This window comes from Brienomyrus brachyistius, unplaced genomic scaffold (assembly GCF_023856365.1).
Source record: "Brienomyrus brachyistius isolate T26 unplaced genomic scaffold, BBRACH_0.4 scaffold110, whole genome shotgun sequence".
Classification (NCBI taxonomy): Eukaryota; Metazoa; Chordata; class Actinopteri; order Osteoglossiformes; family Mormyridae; genus Brienomyrus; species Brienomyrus brachyistius.
In genome coordinates, this window is record NW_026042385.1 from 228,833 (window position 1) to 250,285 (window position 21,453).

The 21,453-nt window shown below is 47.0% G+C and overlaps 3 protein-coding genes across 4 annotated transcripts; 2 read left to right on the forward strand and 1 right to left on the reverse strand.

The window, feature by feature from the left end:
• Positions 1-317: 317 nt before the first annotated feature.
• On the forward strand, positions 318-4,824 carry cunh16orf89 (chromosome unknown C16orf89 homolog). The gene is made up of 8 exons (XM_049004544.1): positions 318-597; positions 1,136-1,288; positions 2,827-2,977; positions 3,273-3,390; positions 3,492-3,654; positions 3,774-3,878; positions 4,251-4,340; positions 4,433-4,824. Exons 1-8 carry the CDS (start codon positions 423-425, stop codon positions 4,534-4,536), a joined length of 1,059 nt encoding a protein of 352 aa, XP_048860501.1. The 5' UTR covers positions 318-422; the 3' UTR covers positions 4,537-4,824.
• flr (fleer) lies at positions 4,638-13,913 on the reverse strand. Its single transcript, XM_049004533.1, has 19 exons — positions 13,737-13,913; positions 13,006-13,071; positions 12,666-12,875; positions 12,149-12,205; positions 11,591-11,726; positions 11,094-11,198; positions 10,730-10,858; positions 10,489-10,538; positions 9,636-9,788; positions 9,114-9,179; positions 8,590-8,643; positions 8,284-8,349; positions 8,072-8,148; positions 7,680-7,890; positions 6,458-6,529; positions 6,248-6,351; positions 5,953-6,031; positions 5,334-5,463; positions 4,638-5,167 (listed from the first exon to the last, which is right to left on the reverse strand). Exons 1-19 carry the CDS (start codon positions 13,788-13,790, stop codon positions 5,031-5,033), a joined length of 1,956 nt encoding a protein of 651 aa, XP_048860490.1. The 5' UTR covers positions 13,791-13,913; the 3' UTR covers positions 4,638-5,030.
• Positions 13,914-18,204: 4,291 nt separating this feature from the next.
• si:ch211-76l23.4 (uncharacterized) lies at positions 18,205-20,978 on the forward strand. Of its 2 annotated transcripts, none has more exons than XM_049004547.1 (4): positions 18,205-18,333; positions 18,976-19,090; positions 19,593-19,722; positions 20,240-20,978. In XM_049004547.1, exons 2-4 carry the CDS (start codon positions 18,982-18,984, stop codon positions 20,466-20,468), a joined length of 468 nt encoding a protein of 155 aa, XP_048860504.1. In that variant the 5' UTR covers positions 18,205-18,333; positions 18,976-18,981; the 3' UTR covers positions 20,469-20,978. The 2 variants fall into 2 exon arrangements, with proteins under 2 accessions (XP_048860504.1, XP_048860505.1); XM_049004548.1 differs by having other exon boundaries at positions 18,219-18,333; positions 18,981-19,090.
• The last annotated feature ends 475 nt before the right edge of the window (positions 20,979-21,453 follow it).

Sequence of the window (21,453 nt, forward strand, 5' to 3'; positions counted from 1 at the left end):
AAGACGGTATCCACAAAATTTGGCATAATTATTAATATTACGCGTATAACTTGTAAATGTAAAAACAAAAATTCAAATGAAGTCAAATGCATGCTGTTAATAACATTACATGTAGACTATATTAATGTTTATAATTTGTTTTTATAACGATTAAACTTTAATTTGACGTCTTTTTCTTCTGGATAACTTTAAACATATCGCCATAACAGAATACCTGGGTTGTGAAAATAAACTGTTTAATTAAACATATCCAGTGAAGAGTGACTCCCGCACTGCACACGTGACACCTGCATTTTTGGTTCAGTTTTCACAAAAAAAGTGGGGGGGCGATGGGGGTGTCACAGGACGCGTAAGGTTACACTGAGCACAGAACTCCGCTGTTTCATTTTACTTTATTAATAATCGTAAACATCAGAAAAAGTATGTGCGGATACAGTTTGGTCGCATTTGCAGCCTTCCTCTCCGCTACAGTTGTCGCATCAAACGGAGAGGCAATAGACGATATTCTCAAAAGCTTAGATAACGGAGTACTTTTCTTCGAAAATCGGTTCAGACACATAAACCTGGATGGTGTCGCTGGGTACACCATACTGCATGGTAAGTATTATTAGTACACTTGACTGGCGTTAAAATAATTAAAATCAGTTTTGTTTATCATAAAACTTTCTGCGGCAACAATTCTAATGAATATCTGTATGTCGCATCATTCGGTTTAATGAATTTATGAATGATCGAAGAGTGTGACTACTGCACTTAATTATTCTAAAGATATCAATTTGACACAATTACATGGAAATAAAAATGACGTGGCTTGCTTGTAACCCGCCCTTCTTTAGCATAAAGAAAAATAGTTAAAAAGTTAAGTCATATTTTGGTCACTCTTTTAATAGATGTTGTATTCTGGAATTATGCTCATTTTGCACATTTTTATGATCTGTGAATGAAAGGTTGCGTAACAAAGGCGGAGCGCTTTCAAAGAAAACACTTTATATAATTGCAACCATCTTTCTGGGTCTAATCTATGGTCTACTGCATGTTGTAAAGCACCAAGACATAATGCATATATAATTGACCACAATAACTATGAAACTAAAAATGGATAAACTTAATTATGGTGCACGAAAACCTGCCGCAGCCAAGCTGAAGGCGGCTGTACGGGTGTGGGAAGACACGGAGCTCGCCGGAGATCCGAAGGTCGTCGCCGCGGCGGCTCTGGCCGAGAGGCTGGACCGGGTCCTGCCGCTGGCGTACCAGAGACTCCAGGAGACCGAGCCCAGATACTTCAGAGGTACCGTCCGCTGATGCACTCCACACCACACTGACTGGTGCTGGTACTCCTGACTGGATTTTTAGTTTTCAGTTTTGAATGTACTTTTCTAGTACTGCCCTTCATCTCCCTTGCTCTCCCAGTAAAGACTGTGCCTGGTTTAGCTGTCCAAAAATCTGTATGACATTAGCTGATTATTTACGTTAGTTTGAAACTGAATTTCACCAGGTGCTCTTTCCAAAGAGAAATGTACACTCAGTGACAAAAAAAGGCTAAGCATCCAGAAGTGATGGTCCGATTTGGATGTAATTTGGTACATGTGCAGATCGAGCAGTGATGGGTATGTAAATGGTTTGATTTGCAAGGAGCTGCCACGTCTAGTCACCAGACACTGAGGATGCCTCGTAGACACATTAGACAGCATTACCAGCACCTGACGGGGTTTGATAGGGGTCACATTGTGGGTCAGCATGAGGCCGGATGGTTGTATCGTGCAGTTGCCTGGCATGTGGGGCCTGCAGGTGTCCAGTCACCTGACGTTAGAACCAATGGGCTCCTGAGGACACCCACACACGTCGTGAAGGTTCCAGATGCCCAAGAAGGGAGGATCAAAGGGAGGATCGTCGTATTGTGTGCCAAGCGTTACAGAACCCCATGACATCTGCGCCTGCCATCCGGACACAGGTATTGGACTCTCTACAACACCACGTGTCGTCCTACACCGTGTCTCGGCGACTGGCATCAGCTGGACTACAGGCTCACCATCCCATGCATAGGCTGCCGTTAACACCAGTGCAGAGACGACTGCGTTTGGAGTGGTGCTGTAACTGGGAGCCATGGACTGATGACGAGTGGCATCGCACCATGTTTAGCGATGAATCTCGGTTCTGCATTACCACAGATGACCGTTATATGTGTTGAGCCTTAGGGTATGACATCATGGTGTGGGGAGTCTTAGGGTATGACATCATGGTGTGGGGAGTCTTAGGGTATGACATCATGGTGTGGGGAGTCTTAGGGTATGACATCATGGTGTGGGGAGCGATAGGGTATGACATCATGGTGTGGGGAGCCATAGGGTATGACATCATGGTGTGGGGAGCCATAGGGTATGACATCATGGTGTGGGGAGCCATAGGGTATGACATCATGGTGTGGGATGACTTACTACAGGAGAGGATACATCGGCTGTACAACTCCCTTTCATACCGTATCACCCAGCTATTCCGGAATACATTGATTAATTGCAATCTGTACCAATACAAAGAAAATGGAACTGGAGTTCGGACTGGAAAAAAACTATGGGGAACAGAATTGAAAATGAATGCAAATTTCAGGGAGATTTAAATTCCAATTCTAGTTCCATTTCCTGATTGGGACTGATGATTGCATTCCGGAATCGCCCTAACCCTGCTACCACCACATGCTCATTCATTTTATTTCCCCCACTACACTAACTTTTTTGTCACTGAGTGTATTAATTGTAGGAATTGTGTTTGCTATTCCGCAATCTCAGATCGTCACTGCTTGACTGGGTCTCTCTCTTGCCGTCCGTCCAGAATTCGAGCCTCTGATGGATGCTGGTTTCTGGACAATTCCGCGAAAATGGAGCAGCACGGACCCCTCGCTGGCCTACTCAGCGTTCAGAGCCATGGAATGCTACAACGAGCGGCTTAGCGACAAATGCATCACCCTCCTGCTGGGAACATGGTACTGTCACACGTGTCCATCACGTGTAAATGACCCTCCAGTGCCGGCAGTGCAGTAATAAAGTTTATATTAATACCATTTTATAAAGGGTCACTGGCTTCTTATGTACAGCAGATATTGTGTGTTTCAAATGTTGCATGTACTTTACCCACAATGATATGTCTTGCTCCAAAAGCTGAGAAATCTATTATTTACATACAATGGTTATAATTAGGATTAAGAAGTTTGCCAACAAAATGAGGTCTTGATGTTCAGGTCATGTCTGTAGAACCTTAAATGTTTTTGGCATTGCAAGGAAAGACAATGGCACGCCCTGCATTGTGACCGAGTCCTGCAGGGACACGATGACAGTGTTTGGCTGCCCATATTACTCGCTGTCACACCAGCTGCTCTACTTCATGATTGGGAAAATGGTGAGAGCCAAACGACGAGTCTCCCCATCGCTTGGGGACGTGACGCGCTCTCACGCGGCACCGGCTTGAACCTCCTTACTTTCTCCTTCCTTCCATTCCAGAGAGGGTGCTCCAATATCCTGCAGGGTGAGAAGAGGCAAACACGTGCTAATCTGACAGATGAACACTACCAGGATATCTTCTGCTCCAATATGATGAAGACCAACCAGGAGATCGCGAGGAAGAACTTCTCGGGCCATACTCGCGACATCTTCATTGAAAACAGTTAAGCGCTGGAGTTTTTTCCACATCGCTGCAATGGGGGTACCTCCTGGTTGCCAGGGGACCTGTTACCATGGGGACCCTTAAAGGGAAGCAAAAATCTCTCATGTGGTGTTTTGCAGTCATGCTGTGTGGCGTGACCGGCTTCTCCGACTTCTATAACTCGGACTGGCTGCGGCACATCCTGCTGTGGCAGGACCCCGAAATGGGCTGTTTCGGGAAGGATGGTGAGTGGGATCCGGAAGAGGGGGTTTTCACGTCGAAATCAGCTCTCGACAGGAATCCCGAGGTTTATCATTTTAAAGACACTGTTGGGCTCCTCCTTGCGCTACCACTATTAACGTTTCCCAATCCGGTCCTCGGGGACCCACAGTTGGTCCATGTTTTTGCTCCCTCTGAGCTCCTTACAAGACAGTTCACATTTTTGATAGAGCAAAAACATGGACTGTCTGTGAATCAGATTGGGAAACACTGTACTATTACACCCAGATTAACCCACATGGACTTAATTCACTGCTACAAAAATTTGCTTCATAATTTTAATCTGGCTTGGTGCGGTCATAGGGGTTTAATTCCTTGGGCTTCGCGTTTCCTTCCAGAGGAGCAGATCTCCCAGGCTCTGGGCCGGGACCTGCTGGAGGCCCTACAGCAGCACAGGCGCGTCAAGAGGAGAGAGAAAATGCTGGGAGGTAGGAGATCGAGGTCCCCGCCGCCACCACCTGTCGCAGGCCCCACTGCCTTGGACGCACCCCACTCACCCCTCAAATCCTTTGACCCACAGATGGCTGTTCGAGTCACATGACGGGAGTGGCGGTGAGCGCGCTCGGTGGGTACCTGAACTACTACCTGACAGAGCAGGACACCACAAAGATACCTGTGCTTTAAAGAGGCCCCCTTCTCAGCACCTCACCGCAGTGCTGTCTGTGAGGGCCTGCTGTCCCTACTGTGTATCCTGTCTCTTTAAGATGTATAATAAATAGTCACACTTTTGTCATATATGCATTCTTTTATTAAAAAAATACTAAAATGAAAAACATGTAGCTTGTTGTACAGTGTATAAGGATATACCTACGTGTAAATGGGTGTCTGTGATTCCCGGCATAAATATATGTGATAATGTCCTAATCGCTGTCAAATAGTGTGAGTTGCTGGTGGAATAAATATTTACACACATGGCTCTGTGTGCTACTCTCTGCCCCATGCTGGGGTTACTGGGGTTGCTGGGGACGCCCCCACCCCCCCACAGTGTGAGGGCACCAGCTGCTCAGAGCACAAACATCAGGGTGTATCTTCCAGCTGCTTGAGGCAGGCAAGCTGAGGCAGGAACCGGGTCAAAGCCCCACGAGAGAGACTGGGTGGGGCGGGGCTGGGGGTGTGGCCTAATGGTTCCATCCGATGATCTCATACATGAGTGCTTTAAGCAGACGGGCCTCGTAGGTGACGGTGTTCTTGCCGATGTGGACGCGGTCCTCCTGCAGGGGCTGCTCGATGATCGCCGGAACGTCCCTTCCATAGACTTCAGAGTAGATGGAAAAAGAGTTTAGTGTAAGAGCTGAATGATAATTCACACCCAGCAGAAGGTTTTAGCATTAGGGCAGCTGCCTACCCAACAGCAGCAGTGTTGCAGTGAACAACGCCACACTGCCCCCCCCCCCCCCAGCTGCTCCCCCCACAGTACGCACCCTCGCAGTGTTCCAGGAACTGCACGCACTCCTGCACCACGGAGTCACGCAGCATCAGCATGTGCTTGGACATGTTCTCCAACAGGGACAGGAAGCATCGCTTGGCGTAGAACCAGGTGTCTGTCCCCAGCTGCCGGCCAATGAGACACACTTCAGTGCCCCACCCCCCATATCAGTGCCCCGCCTCCACAGGTCACCTGACACCCCCCATCTCAGTGCATCCCTCCCAGGAATCCTCTTGTTTGTGGGGTGTTTCCCCAGAGGTGACCATTGCCTCCAGTATGGATATGATCAATGCCGGGAACATCAACATACTGAAAGAGCTGCTGAAAGAGCTGCAACTGGGGGAATGATTCCCCCACAGCCGTGCTGGAGTAGTGCGAGAACCCTGAGGCAGTCAGTCTCGCTAATGATGCAGAGGGGCCCTCCACGGCTCCCCCACCCGCAGGGCCATGCTATTCCCCCCCCCTTTGCTTCAGCAGTAGCACCTTCTACATCACAGATGACAGCTTAAGGAGGCATCAGAGCATTAAGGGGAAGTGCATCATTTTAAGTGTCACCCACAGTCAGGGCCCATTATCCATTTAAAGTGATACTAATGGAGAATACGCTTACGTACCTTCTTATTGTACGGCTCCAGGCTTTTTATCACGCGGGAAATACCAAAGTCATAATTTCCTTTGGCACAGTACAGCGTCCTGCAAACACAGATGAATGACATGAGCTTGCAGCTGCTCGTATAATCCTTTTCACTTCCCTACTTACCACTAGGGGGCACTCTGTTTAAAAAAATGGGCCCCCTGGACCCTGCTCCGATGAATGTACTCTAACACAAGACTCAAAAAAGTAATTTCATATGCTTTCGTTGCCATACCTACCCCCCCCCCCCCACACCAGGCAATGAGCCTACTCACCCTATCACCAGGTTCACAATGCACAGGTGGAACACCTTTCTGTCTGGGTCGTCGTACGATATCTGCTCCTCCTCCTTCTCGATCTTTCTCATCAGTTCCTCGGCCTGCAGCGACAGGAGCAGTGTCACCCCCTCAACCACGACGGCTGCGACGCCGGATAAAACCACCATTAGGGTTGAGGTCGTAGGCTTCCGGAAGGTTCTGCCATACCTCCTCATTCTGGCTCGTCATGATGTACGACACACACAGGTTGGCCAGGACGATCGCGCTGACATTGAGGATCTGAGGGTCACACAGGTAACAGGAAGTGTGCGTCACTAGTTCAGAAAACAGACTGAGCTCACATTAAAAGAGTTAGTCGATGGATCACAGAGATCCATCTCAAGTCACAAAAAACCCAGAGTAACACACTGACCGTTGGATTCAGAACATAACAGACAAAACCAAACTGACCAGCACTTAGATTTGACTAAAGCTCATCAACAACTAGAGGCATCCAAAGGATCGTTCATCCAGAAACTGCAAACCAAGAGCACAACAATGCCATGCAGGAGCTTCCCAGGTGGGAGATAGACCCTGACAGAAAGCAAAGCGTCACACTGGGCCGGTATGTTACCGACAGCTTCCGCCCGCACAGGCAGTCCTGGATGCTACACTGCTCCAGCTAGCGGACAGAAGAGCAAACACATCTCTCGCGATGGCTCTTGACGTTCATCTGAATCGGACAGCAGCCGCTTGCAGGTCACACACAGCGATATCATGATAGTGTGGGAGGTGCTGGTAGGACAAGTGGTGTGTGCCTGTGCCTAAGACCATTTAAATCTTGCATTTTCCTGTGGCCCCCGGAAATTTCAGAGCCACCTGGCCACAAACAGTCACTACACTGAGTGGGGGATGACTTTTTGAATGGTGCTCCAGAGACAAGGATGCAGCCCCTTACCACCGCTGTGTGGAAGCCATGTGGTTTGTACAAAACCATATATATATATATATACTTAATACTTTGATGGACAGATTCCCCCACTGCCTTGTCAGAGGGCGTGATGAAGTTATAGCCTCATTAGTAGGCAGGAGGCAGTTCATTCATATTTAAGTGGCACTTTTAATAATGAAAACTATTCATTACAAACCACAGATAATGTTTTAGAAGGTATAAAAACCAAAATGGAGGGATGACACATGTGAGGATCCATCTGTATGTTACAGTGTTCTGAGAGTCACTTTGGAGGATGCAATCTTTAACCCTAACCCACCAGAACAGCACCGGGTACCAAACGGGCCGTATCCTCCAGCTTCTGCTTCTATCCAGCCGGCACGGAAGATTACGGTCTTCCTAACGGTTCACGTTAATGAGAAGGCGGGACGCAGCTCATCGTAGAGGAAAGACACACTTAAGAAACGGGGGGGCATTCCCCCCATAGGAGGGGCTCACGTTGTCATAGTGCTTCTTGACGATGGGCTCGTAGAAGCCGATGGCCTCCCTGTACTTGTTCTCCTGCATGAAGAGCACATGGGCCACGTTGAGCTTCCAGGTGTCGTGCTCATTGCAGAACTCCACCGACTTGCGGAAGATCTTCTCCACCATCTGGTAGTCCTCGCGGTTCCAGTAGATCTTGGCCTGGGCCATCAGGACAGGGATGTACCTTAAAAGCAGGCATGGGACAAGGTCAGGAGGTATCGGGCCACAGTGGCTGAGCTCAAAACTCAAGGCAGGACTGTGTGAAGGGGAGTGCAGAACTGGGAATATGGGTTATGGGGACGAGTGAGCGGTCACCGCACAGGGTTATAAACCAACCGGCACGTTACCGTTCATCAGAAACTCACTTCGCGAGGACTTCATCGTATTCCTGAAGGGTCTTCTTCAGAAACTCATCTTCACGATTATGTCTTGCCTCCTGCACCTTAAGGAAGGAGAGGACCAGAGCACTACGGTGGCCTACCAGTAAAGTCCTGCTAACCCCTCTGCGGGCAGGGCTAAGAACGGCATGAGCGCCTGTCCCAATGGCCCTGCTTTATCTGGGGGGAAGGTGCTTTACCTGCTTGGTCAGCTTCCGCAGCTGCTCCGTAAGTTTCGCGGCAATCTCATCGAATTTTCGAAAGGCCTGCCCGTCACAAAAAAAAAAATTAAGGCACAAAAAAAAACTGATGTACAGCTAAGGAAATGAAAAGTGCTCTGCAGCGTCACTGACAGTACGGACTGTACTGCACAGGTAATTCACTGCAAATCGCTCAGAGGCTCAGTGTCGATTACTTGCTTTTCCGCAGATGGAAGAAGACAGACAAAGGAAGACAAGCCTTTAGAATACAAACAGGTCACAGCAACACTGAGGCGGGCGGCTCACCTCCTCAGGGGCAGTCTGACATGTTATCATTGCATCCAGGAACTCGTAGAGGTACTGAAAGACAAAAGGAGGAGCTGGTGAAGGAGGAGGAAGTCTCTGAGGGCTTCTCCCAGTGACCAGGGCACCAAAGAGGAGCATCAGAGTCAGCAGACACCATGGAAACGCACCTCCACAGTGCTGATACGTGATTGTGAGGGAAGCAGCCGACTTTCCCATAAAGACGCTGTGTGGCTCAATGTGTTAGGATACTCTGTTTGTGATCGGAAGGTCGGTGGTTCAAATCCCAGGGTTGGCAGAATGTTTTCACTATTCAGGCCCCAAACCAAGCCCTTAAACTCCTAATTGCTCCAGAGACTATCTAACCCTGCTCATTTATTACATAAATGGAGTGAACTCCTTTGAAACCTGACAAAGACTAACTGGGTGTGCATACTGGGGGGAGGTGAAATGTGACAGATGGACTGTCTAGGGTGCTTTAGACACACAACACAAGAGATTTCTGTGCGAGGGAAAAGGCCTCTTACTGGAGACAGGAACTTGTAGGTCAAATGAGCATTTTCAGCCAGGACATCTGCAACCAGGTCAAAGTACTGCCAAAAAACACAAGCATGTTATTTTAATTACAGTCACACGATGCTCTGGGGGGAGGGCTGTTCCACGCGGGACGGGGGGGGCGCAGCGCTCAGCACGCACATCCCTTTGAAGCTGAAAGAAAGTGTGGCATGTGCAGAAAAACAATGCTGTACAGCTGGGGGGAGGGGACTCCCTGGCAGTTTAAGGCCTTGCCGTGTTTGTCTATCCCCCCCTGTAATCAGCACTGTGCCCTAAGTGCAGTAACGCCACAGATATAACTGGACTTTCATCGGTCACAGCAGGACAGCGGATGTCCTGAACACCACCAGGGGGCAGTATGAGAAAAGTCAGAATGAGGGGCAAGCAAGACCTGAAGCTCTCAGGGGCCCCATGGCAAATTAAAACAGAGTGTAATCATCCACCTAAAAGCAGACCCGCTCCCCCCCCCCAGGGGTACAGAGGGGCAGACCTACCTCATATTTACAGTAGAGCAGCAGCAGGTTTCCGAAGGTCACTGGGGGAAAGGGGTTCTGCTGCAGGAGGAAGGCCAGCTTCTCGAAACCCTCGCTGGGCTTGGACTCCATGTTCATCAGGGCCTGGTTGTGGAGGGTCACCGGGTCCAGCTCCTGGAAGCGTAGAGGCGGCGTTTACACAGATGGGATTGAGGGCGCACATGGGCAGCAGAAGACGTGTTCATACGTATAAAGCCCAGGAAGCAGGACTTCACTGACTAATACTCACAAAGCAGGACTTCACTGACTATACCCCTTTAACACTAACAAAACAACAGCTGCCTGCGTCTGGGGTTGTGAATGGCCCTCAGGAACTGAAGCACAACACCAGCCTGTTTATATCACGCATAGTTACAGGCCACTGAGGACTTACGTTACAAGCTCTGAATGGAAAGCAAAACAGACTTGTGTGTGGGATTTGACTTTTTCTCCACTGAAACCACCACTAGAGGGCAGTGAATCACTGGAAAAGTCATATCTGTTATATCAATCACTACGCAGTTGTGCTGGTTATTACAAATTTTTAATACAGAAAAATACATGAAACAGGTCAAGGAGAAAATATCTACATTTTCAAGAAAATACAATTAGCAAAAAGTAGCTGCTTGAATGGAAGTCAACTCACCAGTAAGCTATTATCACCTGGCAAAGACATGTTATTTTTAATACAAAAGATAATTAATTTCATTGAATCAGTTCGGCAGGGAAACAGAATGGAAATGAACAGACCTAGCAGCTGCATGGCAGGCAGGGCTTCCTCGCCCTGGTTTGGACAGTAAGAGTTAGACTCCAACTGATTCTGAATCAGACTTACCTCTTCTGATCTAGGGGGCATATCAGTCAGGGCCTCCTGGGCAGCCTCAACTGAAACGAGAAGGGGGAGAGCAATGCTGAACTGACAGTGACCAAGGCCCCAGCCACCAGGGAGCTCCAAGTACAGGTACCGTGGCTGAAATCACTAGGATGCCACCACACTCTGCTTACGATGAGCAAGTGAGGCCGCATTAAGAGGAAAAGGACACAGGCGTAAAGAAAAGGACCTTAATGACACTTACAGTTCTTCAGCTGGTATTCAACAGCCGCCTTCAAGTTAAAAGCCTCGACGAGAGCGGTTTCGTGAAGAACGAGCGTGTTGCCGACACTCCTCACATCGATGCCCTCAGTTGTCATGCCAACACTGAGCTCTGAAAACATTTCAAGACGGTACGCAGCACGTGACAGTCAGCTCAAACGATTTGTGTTAATATTTAAAGTCTTTTAACAAGATTAATCTATAGTGCGTGTTTTGAGAACTCGTGAATCACAAGTGCGTAATGTTTCAAAACGGAATATCAAATAACGTTGAGAAAACAAAGGAAGTTACAAAAGAAGATGAAAAGAAACAGGGCACTCTTTTTCCAACAGACGGGTGAGACATACCTGGGTGCTCCCTGATCCCGCGTTCAATGATGTCTGCGATGTATTTCATAGCCGGGCCATAGAGTTTCTGGCTGTAGTAACAGAGGGCGATGTTGTACGACAAATCTGCGAGGGCAGACCAAGAGGAAGAGGTTACTACACCACAGGAGAGAGGTACTTAGAAGTGACATTTCTGTGGCATCCCTGCCACCCCTGCAGATAACCTGACAATCTGGGGGACAGTTTTCATTGACTGCACAGTCATCTGTGTGTGTGTGGGGGGGGTTAATAAGCAAATGTCCCAAAAGTAAAACATGTTACTTTTTAGCTTGTGGAGACATTACTCAGGTCCATAAAACAGAAGCCTCAATTTTCAAAAAATCTGAAGGCAATCAAAACACAAAAAATGCGAAAAGTCTTGTATCTTGTTTGGTCACTTATGATTAAGGTTAGGGCTGGCTGGGGGGGGTTAAAGACAGCATTGCAAACGCGTAGGTTACCTCACGAAGCTGCATTACCTGGCCGGTAGCCCACCACTTGCATGGAAGCTATGAACTTCTTACAGGCTTCTTCATACTCTCCTTCTCTGTAGAGCAAACAGCCCAGGTCCACTTCATAGTCGGGGTCGTCCGGGGGCAGCTGCTCCACCAGGCTCTGCAGCAGCAGAGATGGGACCGGAGGGGGCAGAGGGGTCAGTCCGCACAGCTAACAGCCAAAGGACTGCAGGCTCAACTCTAAGAACGGGCCTTACGTTCACGCCGTGGAACAACAAAATCCATCCATATAATTTTAGCTAAATATTCAGCAGTAGCCATGACTAAAGTACCAGCCAATGGTGAAAAGTTTCCATCCAGAAGGTAAAAATCCAAACCAACCAGACCAGGATTTAGTTTCAACCAACCAGTTGAGTCACTCTGTGACTATGACCCTTTACACGCAAATGGCTGGTTGAAACGAAATCCTGGTCTGGATTTTTACTTTCTGGACCTGAACTATACACCTCTTATTACCACCGGATTATTTGCAGCACAAAACAAGGCTGCCGTTTTGTACACAAATCCGCTATTTCTTTTTACCTTCGCTCCTGCAAAATCTTCCTCCCCATATTTAATAGCGGCCTGCAGTTTTATCATCTGCAAAAGGAAATAAAGCAACAGTCAAGTTATAACAGAATGAAAATAAGATTGTTTATCTCTCTCTATTTAGAAATGTTAACGTCAGTGTCAGGAAGATGCATTCATGACAAACACCACAATGAGGATCAGCAGGAAAAATAAATTGGACAATCTTCTGTAGCAAACGGTGACACAGAAGAGGACAGACATTGGAAAAGAAAGATCTAACCCAAACTAAGATAAACCTAATTTTCAGTGGTTGCCGTGACAACTCTGAAAGCTTGCAGGTGACAGTAATGTCTGGGACTCTGATTTCATTTAACTTATCAGATTACAGTCTACAAGCCAGTGGGTAACTTATCAGCAGATGCACATCGTGCCGTACAGTGAGAGCTATATGATGCTGCATGACCGGGAGGAGGGTCCGGGAGGGGGGCCCGGGAGGAGGGTCCGGGAGGAGGGCCCGGGGGAGGCGCACCTTGGTTTGGCTGCTGGGGTTGTCTAGCTGGAAGGTGGCCCTCATAGCCTCGGGGAAGGCGCAGGCCCCGTACAGAGACTGGGCGTAATACACCTTGTACTCCTCAACTTCGGGGTGCAGCTGGGTCAGCTGCTCGTAGCACTCAGCGGCGTTGATGAAGTCTTGCATGTGGTAATAGCAGTAGGCCAGCAGAGATAGGGCGGCCCTGGACTGGGCATAGGAAAGGTCATCTCACAGAAGGCAACCATGGCAACCACATTATCCAGGCACGAACTATACACCTAAAGTCTATCCTCATGCGCTATACGTCAGCATTCTGGCGTAGTGTTTATTGTCTTACTTTAAGGTGTTTCTGCAGCTCATTGCTGAGGACGTGAACGGCTTCCGCGTGGCGCCCATCCTTGATCTGTGCAGGGTACACATACGGCAGACACTCCGTGACCCACACCAAACCCAGACATCCCAGCTCTCCCGGAAGTTCCAGGAGTCTCCCGCATATTGACAGCAGCTCCACGACACCCGCAAATGATGCGCAATGTCCCGGATATCTGTAGTTAAGATATTCAGTGGCGGTAAAATTACCTGGCAATAAGTTGCTCCAAATTTAACCACCACTGTCTAGCCCCGATCAGCTAATTTTTATTAGTGTGTGTGTGTGTGTATATATATATATATATATATATATATATATATATATATATATATATATATATATATATATATATATATATATACACACACACACACATACACACATACATACATATGAAATACATATATACATGCACGGTATTACGGTAATACCAACCAAGCACCCCCGCCCGCCCGGATGCCCCTCATCTGCCTCCCTGAAATCACTATCCCTTAAGTGGGATGTCTGTAAACTTCCCCACTGAAAGATAAACGAACAAACAAAAAACCCCGCTTGAGTAACTGGAGACTTAGCTGCCTGGTTAAGAAAAGAAACTCCATATCTTTTTGGGAAAGAAAACCTTTAATAAACCCAGTCGTGAAGCTAGCCGTGGTTAGCTAGCTAGCTGGCTAGCCGTCTATAATATGTCACGCACTCACCATTTTGTAGATTGTGGCTGTGTATTCGCCATCCTTAATATTTGTTAACGCCATGGTTCATAACTAGGATGATTAGGGTGCAGCAGACGAACACTGTCTTTCGATAAAGAATAAAGAAATGCTTCTGAGATCCCAGTGATACTGTTCCTTCGACGCCACGTTAACCGTTACCTGGCAACGGCACCGGAAAAGGAAGTTCATGGGATCCGATCCTGGATCAGTTAAGCCATCGCAGCTCCCACGGGGCAGCCAGCGACTCTCCTGTCCGTGCTATGGACTTGCAACTCCGTACTCGGCGTGGACGATTTTTAAAATTATTATTTAATTAAAAAATGATTTTATATTTTAGGTCTACAGCAATATAGACTGGAGAATATCTTTTTTGTTTAAAAAGAAAATATGAAATGTTATTTAATTTCATTTGAAACAAATATTTGGCTATTAGTAAGCATATATATTCTAAAAGTGATGTAGTTTATGTTGAACTCTGCATTGTTAGTAATTTTGCCAGTAATCTTTACTTTGTTAGTAATCTTTTGTCAGTCATTCGTTCTCAGTAATTGTTAGGTGTTGCTTAACCAAAGTCAACAGAAATTAAGCTCACCAAGCGATGTCAGCTTGCTGTTATTGTAACGTTATTAACAGGAGCTGTTTTCTCTGAGTTTAACTGAGGCAGGAGCGTAGTTAGAGATAAATGGATAGAGGGGCGTCTAGAGGGCTGAGTCGTTACTGGAGGGGAGGGTCGAATTGCAAACTTAGAACATTCCGCACATCAAGCTCGTTTGGGGAGAGCTTAACTAATAGCTCAGAGTTGTTAGAATCTTATCTAGATCCGATTTAAAGGAACACAGGGTTTTAGCTTGCGTTACACTAGCAGGAAGACTATTCCATACTCTAACTACACGCTGTGCTGTAATTTGCTTTCTCAAATGCATTTTAAAATGTTCTCCCACTAATTTCCACTTATGGCCACGAGTTCTAGTATTTAAACGAACATTTAAATAGTCATTTGGCTGAACAGCATCCAGACCTGTTAGAATCTTATATACCTGGATCATGCCCCCCCTTTAGTCTACTTTGCTCGAGGCTAAACAGATTCAGCTCAGCTAACCTCTCCTCATAAGACATTCCTCTAAGACCAGGAATCATTCTTGTAGCTCTACGTTGAACCCTTTCCAAGGCAGCAATGTCCTTCTTATGGTATGATGACTGAACCTGCACACAATATTGTAGGTGGGGTCTCACCAAGGAATTATATAATCGTAGCATCACCTCCCTTGACTTAAACTCCACACACCTAGAGATGTAATCCAACATCCTACTGGCCTTTTTTCTTGCTTCCCCACACTGGCGAGAGTGGGACATGGAAGAATCAACATACGCACCAAGGTCTTTCTCATAATCAGAACCCATAAAATATCTGTACTTTATATTTCTGCTCCCTGCATTACCTTACATTTATCTGTGTTAAATTTTATCTGCCAGGTATCAGCCCAGTTGCTAATTAAATCCAGATCCCGTTGCAGCCTCTCTGCTGCTAGATCAGTATCTGCTACACCACTCACCTTGGTGTTGTCTGCAAATTTAACCAGTTTACTGTATGTATTGGTGTCAATATCATTAATGTAAATTAGGAACAATAGTGGTCCTAAAATTGAACCCTGCGGTACCCCATTATGAACGCAGGCCCACGATGACATTTTGCCTCTAATAACTACTTGCTGCTTCCTGTCAGTTAACCAGTTTTCGATCCAAGCTGATATAGTTCCTAAAATCCCTGCAGCTTTGAGCTTAAGCAAGAGCCGTTTGTGGGGGACAACATCAAAGGCCTTCTGGAAATCTAAGTAGATCACATCGTAGGCCTTTTTGTGATCAGTTTCTGTTGTAGCTTCCTCAAAGCTATATAGTATAAAAACTATTAATGACTTAAGCAAATTAATGCACACTTAAAACCCCTATAAAAGACGCCTAACAACACTCCTGGCAGCTCAGATCAGACTACATCTGCCCTCGATTAATGTCTGTGTTAACGTGGCAGTGGGGAGATCGTTCCTGAGTGTTATAGACATAATACTCAGTCCAAACAATAACCTGTAAATGGATGTAAATGATTTGTTAGATACATCCTTACAACAAACCCAAAAAGAAATTGTTTGTGGAAACAATCTGTGTAGTTTGTGAACAACAAGTGCCTTCAGGCGGTGCATCCTGTTGCGTAAGTAGTATTAACTCATACAATATCGTTTATGGTGTATTAAATAATATGATGATTTTATAGTAATTATACACAAACATTCAGAACATCTATTCATACTATGTGTTTAAGGCTGCCTTTGGACATTAGTGTCCCCACAGTTTGTACGACAAGGGAGTAGATTTGGGTTTGCGTGGCTGCGACTTGTCCCTGCCAATACTGTGGCAGTAGCATGTGTGTTTAAGGGGGCTGGGGGGGTCGGGGCTGATTCAGTCCCAACCAGACCTGATGCCTTCAGGGTTGCCAAGTCTCGTGTGTTTGGTGTGACACTCCTGTTTTCATACTCTCACACTTAAGCAAGAAATGCTACAGCAAATCTATATCATTTCAGAAATCTAAAAGTAGCTATATCAACAGCTTTGGGGAAGTTCGCAAACCCTACAGACTATTTACAAGGTAATAAAACTTACATACATGTAAATGTGTGCGCAGACTTGTCTCGAACTGAGAATCTCACGCCTGACCAAAGTTTTGTCAACTTGGCGCTTGTTGTAAGTATGGATGTGAATGTAAGCAAAATGCGATCCTGCATTTGAAGGTACTGTGGGAGCCGGTCTGAGCCCAAGGAGAGGCATGTTGTACAAAGGCCTTCTGCATGCCATATGGAGCCAGCATCCTGACTCTTCATTTCAGCTAGATTTCCAGCACTGGGCCCCCGCTTGAACAAGGCATGGGCCCTCAATGGGAAGAATGGGTCCCATAGCCGGGCACGTCCTGGCGGCAGTCCAGACGACAGCGGGGAGCCAACTCCTCCCTTCAGCCCTCATTAATGTTAGCATGCCACGGGGTGCTAATGAAGGTGAGCCAAGGTATGAATTAACAGCTTTAGGCAATTTTGGGCTGGGGCGTTGGTTACGCCCACTTCCAGGACGCCTTTCCCTGCCCGTCTAACCCTAACCCCTCCGGTTTTTCGGCAGTAAAATAGCCAGCGGGTGGTGAGGCCAGATTTCCCGAGACGAGGCAGCAGCTTTGCCCAGAAGGGAGCACCCCCGGCAGCTCTGTAATCGCTGACAAACACGCTCAGCTTCCAGGAGAGGCAGAGCACGGCCGCTGCAGGCTTTCAGCTTTCAGTTTTATGAATATTTAAAATCTTTGTCTCCGTCGCACTGAAATCATAAGTTCAGGCCCATCACCACCTGCAGACACATCCTAGCCGTACGTTTCATCCTAATGAACGCGTTTGAATGACACCCAGCTCGGACTTTTTCCGCTGCCAGCCGCGTGTGATTCGTGTCATATCTGTTTAACCGAAGCTGAATCGCCTTCCTTTATCACGCTTGGCATCACTCAGCGGGACGGCGGCTTTGGATATGCTCGACAGGAGCGATTAGAAATGACAGATTAAAGAGGTTAGACACATAAAAGAGGAAAGGGGAGGGAGAAAGTAAGATTTTAGCAGAAAAAAAAACAAACGCAAAGAAGGCTGATCTGCAATATTAGTGGCTCTGTGTGGCTGTATCGTGATTAATTTTTAATAGCCTGCGGTATGAAGCAGCATATCTGGGAAATCGAGGTGGGGTTTGAGTGTCAGCTCCCACCGATTATGTGAGTCAAGCCCCCGTTTTACTCAGAGTCGCTAAACCTTTCGCAAAACCGCCGGCTGATGTGCACGACGAGCACTTCCAGTGAGTACCGCCGGCTGCTAACGATCTGCCTCGCCCGTGAAATTACCGATTCACAGGCACACCGGCGGTGCGTATCCAGCCCAATAATTATTTCACTGCTCACCAACAACGCTGCCCCTCGAACTGAGCGTGCGAGTCGGACACCCCTTCAAGTCATTCCTTACTGTTCCCAAAAGGTAATTTATGGATGTAACCAAGCTGTCAAGAGCATTGCTATTTTTGCTGCAGAACGTCTAAAAATGTGGATCTCCTGTATGAGGCGACTGTACCAAAGGACTCCTCCACAGAATAATAATTTTGACCTTTTGTCTAGTGAAAATGTATATATTATTTCTGTTAGCAGTTATGACTGAGTGTTGAAGCACCTGAATTTCCAGAGTGGAGAGTGTGTTTCTGTTGAGCTACAGTATAAAGTTATAATACTGTACTCCCTTTCCACGGAACATAGACTTTCAGAGAAGACACATCCAAATCTGACCAGAACATACTGGACGTCAGCACTGGAAGTGTGGCTGTAATTTAAACCACATCACCGTGCTCCAATGAGATTCCTGTGCTGAGTTTTGGGGCCAATGAGTTTTCCCCTGGTGTGGGTGTGCGTGCGTGTGATTGTGCTGATGTGTGTGTCTGCTGTTGGTGGACGTTGACTCTCAGCAGTGTAGCAGTGTGTTTCTTCAGCTCGTTCAGACGGACGCCATTCTTTCACCTCAGGAAACAGGTAGGGCCATGTCGGTCAGCCTCTCTGGCCAAATTAACTGTATCTTAAGCAGTTAAGTTTCACGGTAAACTTTAAAGTTAACGAGTTAATTAGAAAAGGCAAAAAGTAAGAGGAGAGGTGTATTTCACGGAGACAACCTGAACAAATGTTTTGGATTTATATTTACCATGGAGATTGTCAGACTAGTGTACTGTAAACTTTTTACCACCTGTTCCAGTATGTTTTTGCATCCCTGCACTTGTATTTTGTTTTCTTTTCTTCACTTTGGGCTTAGACTGTATTCGTCCTTCTCTCAGAACGCCGTCAGCTGACCTAGCGGACTTCGGGGCTCCGTTAAACCCCTTTAGACATAGCTAAGGGGACAGCTGTGATGTGAGACCCAATAATGTGCCGGAGGGGGGTGTTCAAAAGTGGGCCCCATAAAAGTGGGATGTACAGAACAGAGCTCTTGTCAGATCTTATACAGAAATTTAACCTGAAATTGAAAAAAACTAAGTTCAGTGCTGGGGGGGGGGTGATGGGCCTCAGGGAGCCCCTGTGAGTGCACGTGGACTGGGGTAGGGTGGGTGGGGTGTGCAAGGGAACGGTGTTCTGCTTTTTTTAAGCCAGGGACTTGTGCGCTTGTGTGTTTTGGCCCCGCAGGATAGCATGATGATGGAGTTCAGGCTGTGCGTCCTGCTCCTGGCGCTGGCCGCAGTGGCCGTCACTGCCCAGAGGAGGCGCCCTAACACGGACGAGTGGAACTACCGTGACGGCTGTGAGTCCCTCAGCGCTGATGAGCGCCATTAGCACTGCCAGGCCCTGACCTGCAGGGCGCGCTCTTCCACAATACTATCTGTAGGATAATGCAATATACATTCATTAATTTTTATTCTGTTGCAAGATTTTATCAGTCACTTAAGACCTTACAAAGTTTCAGTCTTGAAAAAAAAACACCCCAACCTAGATTTTGTGTTAGTGCTTTAACTGTCATTACTTGCATTTGGCTTTAATATTCAACAAAGACTTTTAATCAGAAGTTAGTACGTGTCATACAAGTGGCAACCTTAGTGCTTATTATGGGTTTAGGAGTCTTAATTTGGTGTTTGTGTTAGATTATAGTGGAGAGCTCTGTTATTACAGATTGGAAGTGTTCTCTATCCTGCTGCTGTTTGCTGATTGGATGGCAAGAGTGAACTTAAACCAATAAAATCTGAGAACGTAAGGTGGGTGTGGCACCAAGACTCATTTTCAAAGTCTCTGCCCTTCTGCTGCTCCAGCTGAAAAAGTGAACATGCGAGGGGTGGCCAACCTCACCCAAATCCTGGACAACTGGAGGTTCGACATCCTGGCCCAGATGCAGAGCATGATGCAGAACGACATGCAGGGGCTGCTTCCGGATTATACCAGGTCAGTTGAGTGGGTCAAAGCCAAGAAGCAAAGACTGGTTTTACTGTTGAAAACACACCTGTAATGGATTATCCCTTTATAGAATTTTTACATCTAATTGCTGATTGGTTGTTTTTATTGAAAATGAGATTTTTCCCCATTTACATCGATGCCTTAGCCCCTCCCCTCCACAAAAATCTGGCCTGCTCTTGTGACTTGAACTGGAAAATTCTAGTCATAAATCCACCTCTTTAACCGCGGTGCTACACGCTGCTCGGAATAGCTATAAACAAAGGAAGGGAGAATTATGGGTAGGACAGAGGTTTTCCATCCAAAATCTCCAGGGTAACCAGAACCAGCCCCTAAAATAGAATGTCTTTTTATGAAAAGTGGAAGAAAAACACAAAGCCTCTGAAGTCGTCCCCCTTTTTATGGTTTTGAAGCCATTTGCACCATTATCCTCAGAGCGACGGGCTTGAATCCTAAATACCTCTGGATCAGACACATGAGAGGTCTCTCTCCCTCCGCGTCTGCTCAGGATCCAGCCTTTGTCGGAAGCCTTAGATGACCTCTTCAAAGAGTTCAACGCCCTGAAGACGCATTTGGGTGATCTCAGCGAGAAGGTGGTGTCCATCGAGGCCTTCATTGATGATGTGAAGGCCGGAAAGTTACCAAACACTGCGCCTGCCGGCCCTGCCGGTCCTGCCGGTCCCGCCAAGAAGAAAATCATCAGGAAGAAGGTCCCGGCTCCTGCCCCTGCTCCCTGAATCCCACACCTCTGTTCACCCATCCCCTAGACCCTCCCTTTTCAGTGCTGGCACACCTTCTATACCTCCCCACAGCTGATATGATTGGTTCATATGGCTGCTCATTAGCATATTTGATACACCTGTCTCCCTAATGTGCGTTCCTGCCACACCATGAACGAATCCTTCGAGTGAACAGCTGACAAAAGCTTAGCCATGTAAAGCAGGTGTCAGTGTCACTTGAGGAATCAGACAGAGTAGGGTTAGGAACTAGTGTATGGGCTTCAAACGCTTACGCAGACAGAGGACCGCAGTGGGCTGGATCCAAGGAGGAGTTCTGACAAGTCGAGACACGTATCTGCAGGCTTTTATAACCATCTTTTTTCCCTCATGCCTCGCACTAAGAGAAACGTCCTCAAGCTGTCTTTCTCTATGAACTCACTGATGCTGTGGATATAATATATAAATACACTCTTTGAGCCACGCAATGGCATTCCTATCTATGCAGTGAATAAATGTCATTATTTTGCATGCTCTCGGTGTTTGATTTACAAATGCTAGGCATAGCATTCAAAATGTTTATATAATGGAAGAGAACATATGCTGAAATACAAGTTACGAAATACATGTCAGTAGCCTTACCACCTGCAGCTCAGTTTAGGGAATCTGCTTGAAGCTAAGCAGTTCTGGGGCTGGCCAGCATTTAGATGGGAGACCAACTAGGAAAGCTGGGTTGCTGCTGGAAGAGGTGCTGGTGTGGCCAGTAGGGGGAGCCCACCCTGTGGTCATTGTGGATCGCAGTGCAGGGAGGAGGACACTGCTGGTGTGGTGCTTCACATTAGATGTAAAGCTGAGGTCCTGAATCTCTGAGTCCATAAAAGATCCCTGGGCATCTTTCGAAAGGGTGGGGGTGGTACCCTGATGTCCTGGCTAAAATTGCCCGCTGTGGCCCTTTAAAATCTGGCCTCCTAATCACCCCCTATATCTAACTGGCAAATTCTCTCCT

What these genes read in the sequence shown, in the direction of transcription:
- cunh16orf89 (XM_049004544.1), top strand. Translation starts at nt 423, where the DNA reads ATGTGCGGATACAGTTTGGTCGCATTTGCAGCCTTCCTCTCCGCTACA. An exon ending in CGACATCTTCATTGAAAACA is followed by an intron (nt 3,655 to 3,773) that starts GTTAAGCGCTGG and finishes GGTGTTTTGCAG; the next exon opens with TCATGCTGTGTGGCGTGACC. An exon ending in GAGAGAGAAAATGCTGGGAG is followed by an intron (nt 4,341 to 4,432) that starts GTAGGAGATCGA and finishes TTTGACCCACAG; the next exon opens with ATGGCTGTTCGAGTCACATG.
- flr (XM_049004533.1), bottom strand. Translation starts at nt 13,790, where the DNA reads ATGGCGTTAACAAATATTAAGGATGGCGAATACACAGCCACAATCTAC. An exon ending in ACCCCAGCAGCCAAACCAAG is followed by an intron (nt 12,206 to 12,665) that starts GTGCGCCTCCCC and finishes TTCCTTTTGCAG; the next exon opens with ATGATAAAACTGCAGGCCGC. An exon ending in AGTGGTGGGCTACCGGCCAG is followed by an intron (nt 11,199 to 11,590) that starts GTAATGCAGCTT and finishes CTGCCCTCGCAG; the next exon opens with ATTTGTCGTACAACATCGCC.
- si:ch211-76l23.4 (XM_049004547.1), top strand. Translation starts at nt 18,982, where the DNA reads ATGATGATGGAGTTCAGGCTGTGCGTCCTGCTCCTGGCGCTGGCCGCA. An exon ending in GTGGAACTACCGTGACGGCT is followed by an intron (nt 19,091 to 19,592) that starts GTGAGTCCCTCA and finishes CTGCTGCTCCAG; the next exon opens with CTGAAAAAGTGAACATGCGA. An exon ending in CTGCTTCCGGATTATACCAG is followed by an intron (nt 19,723 to 20,239) that starts GTCAGTTGAGTG and finishes GCGTCTGCTCAG; the next exon opens with GATCCAGCCTTTGTCGGAAG.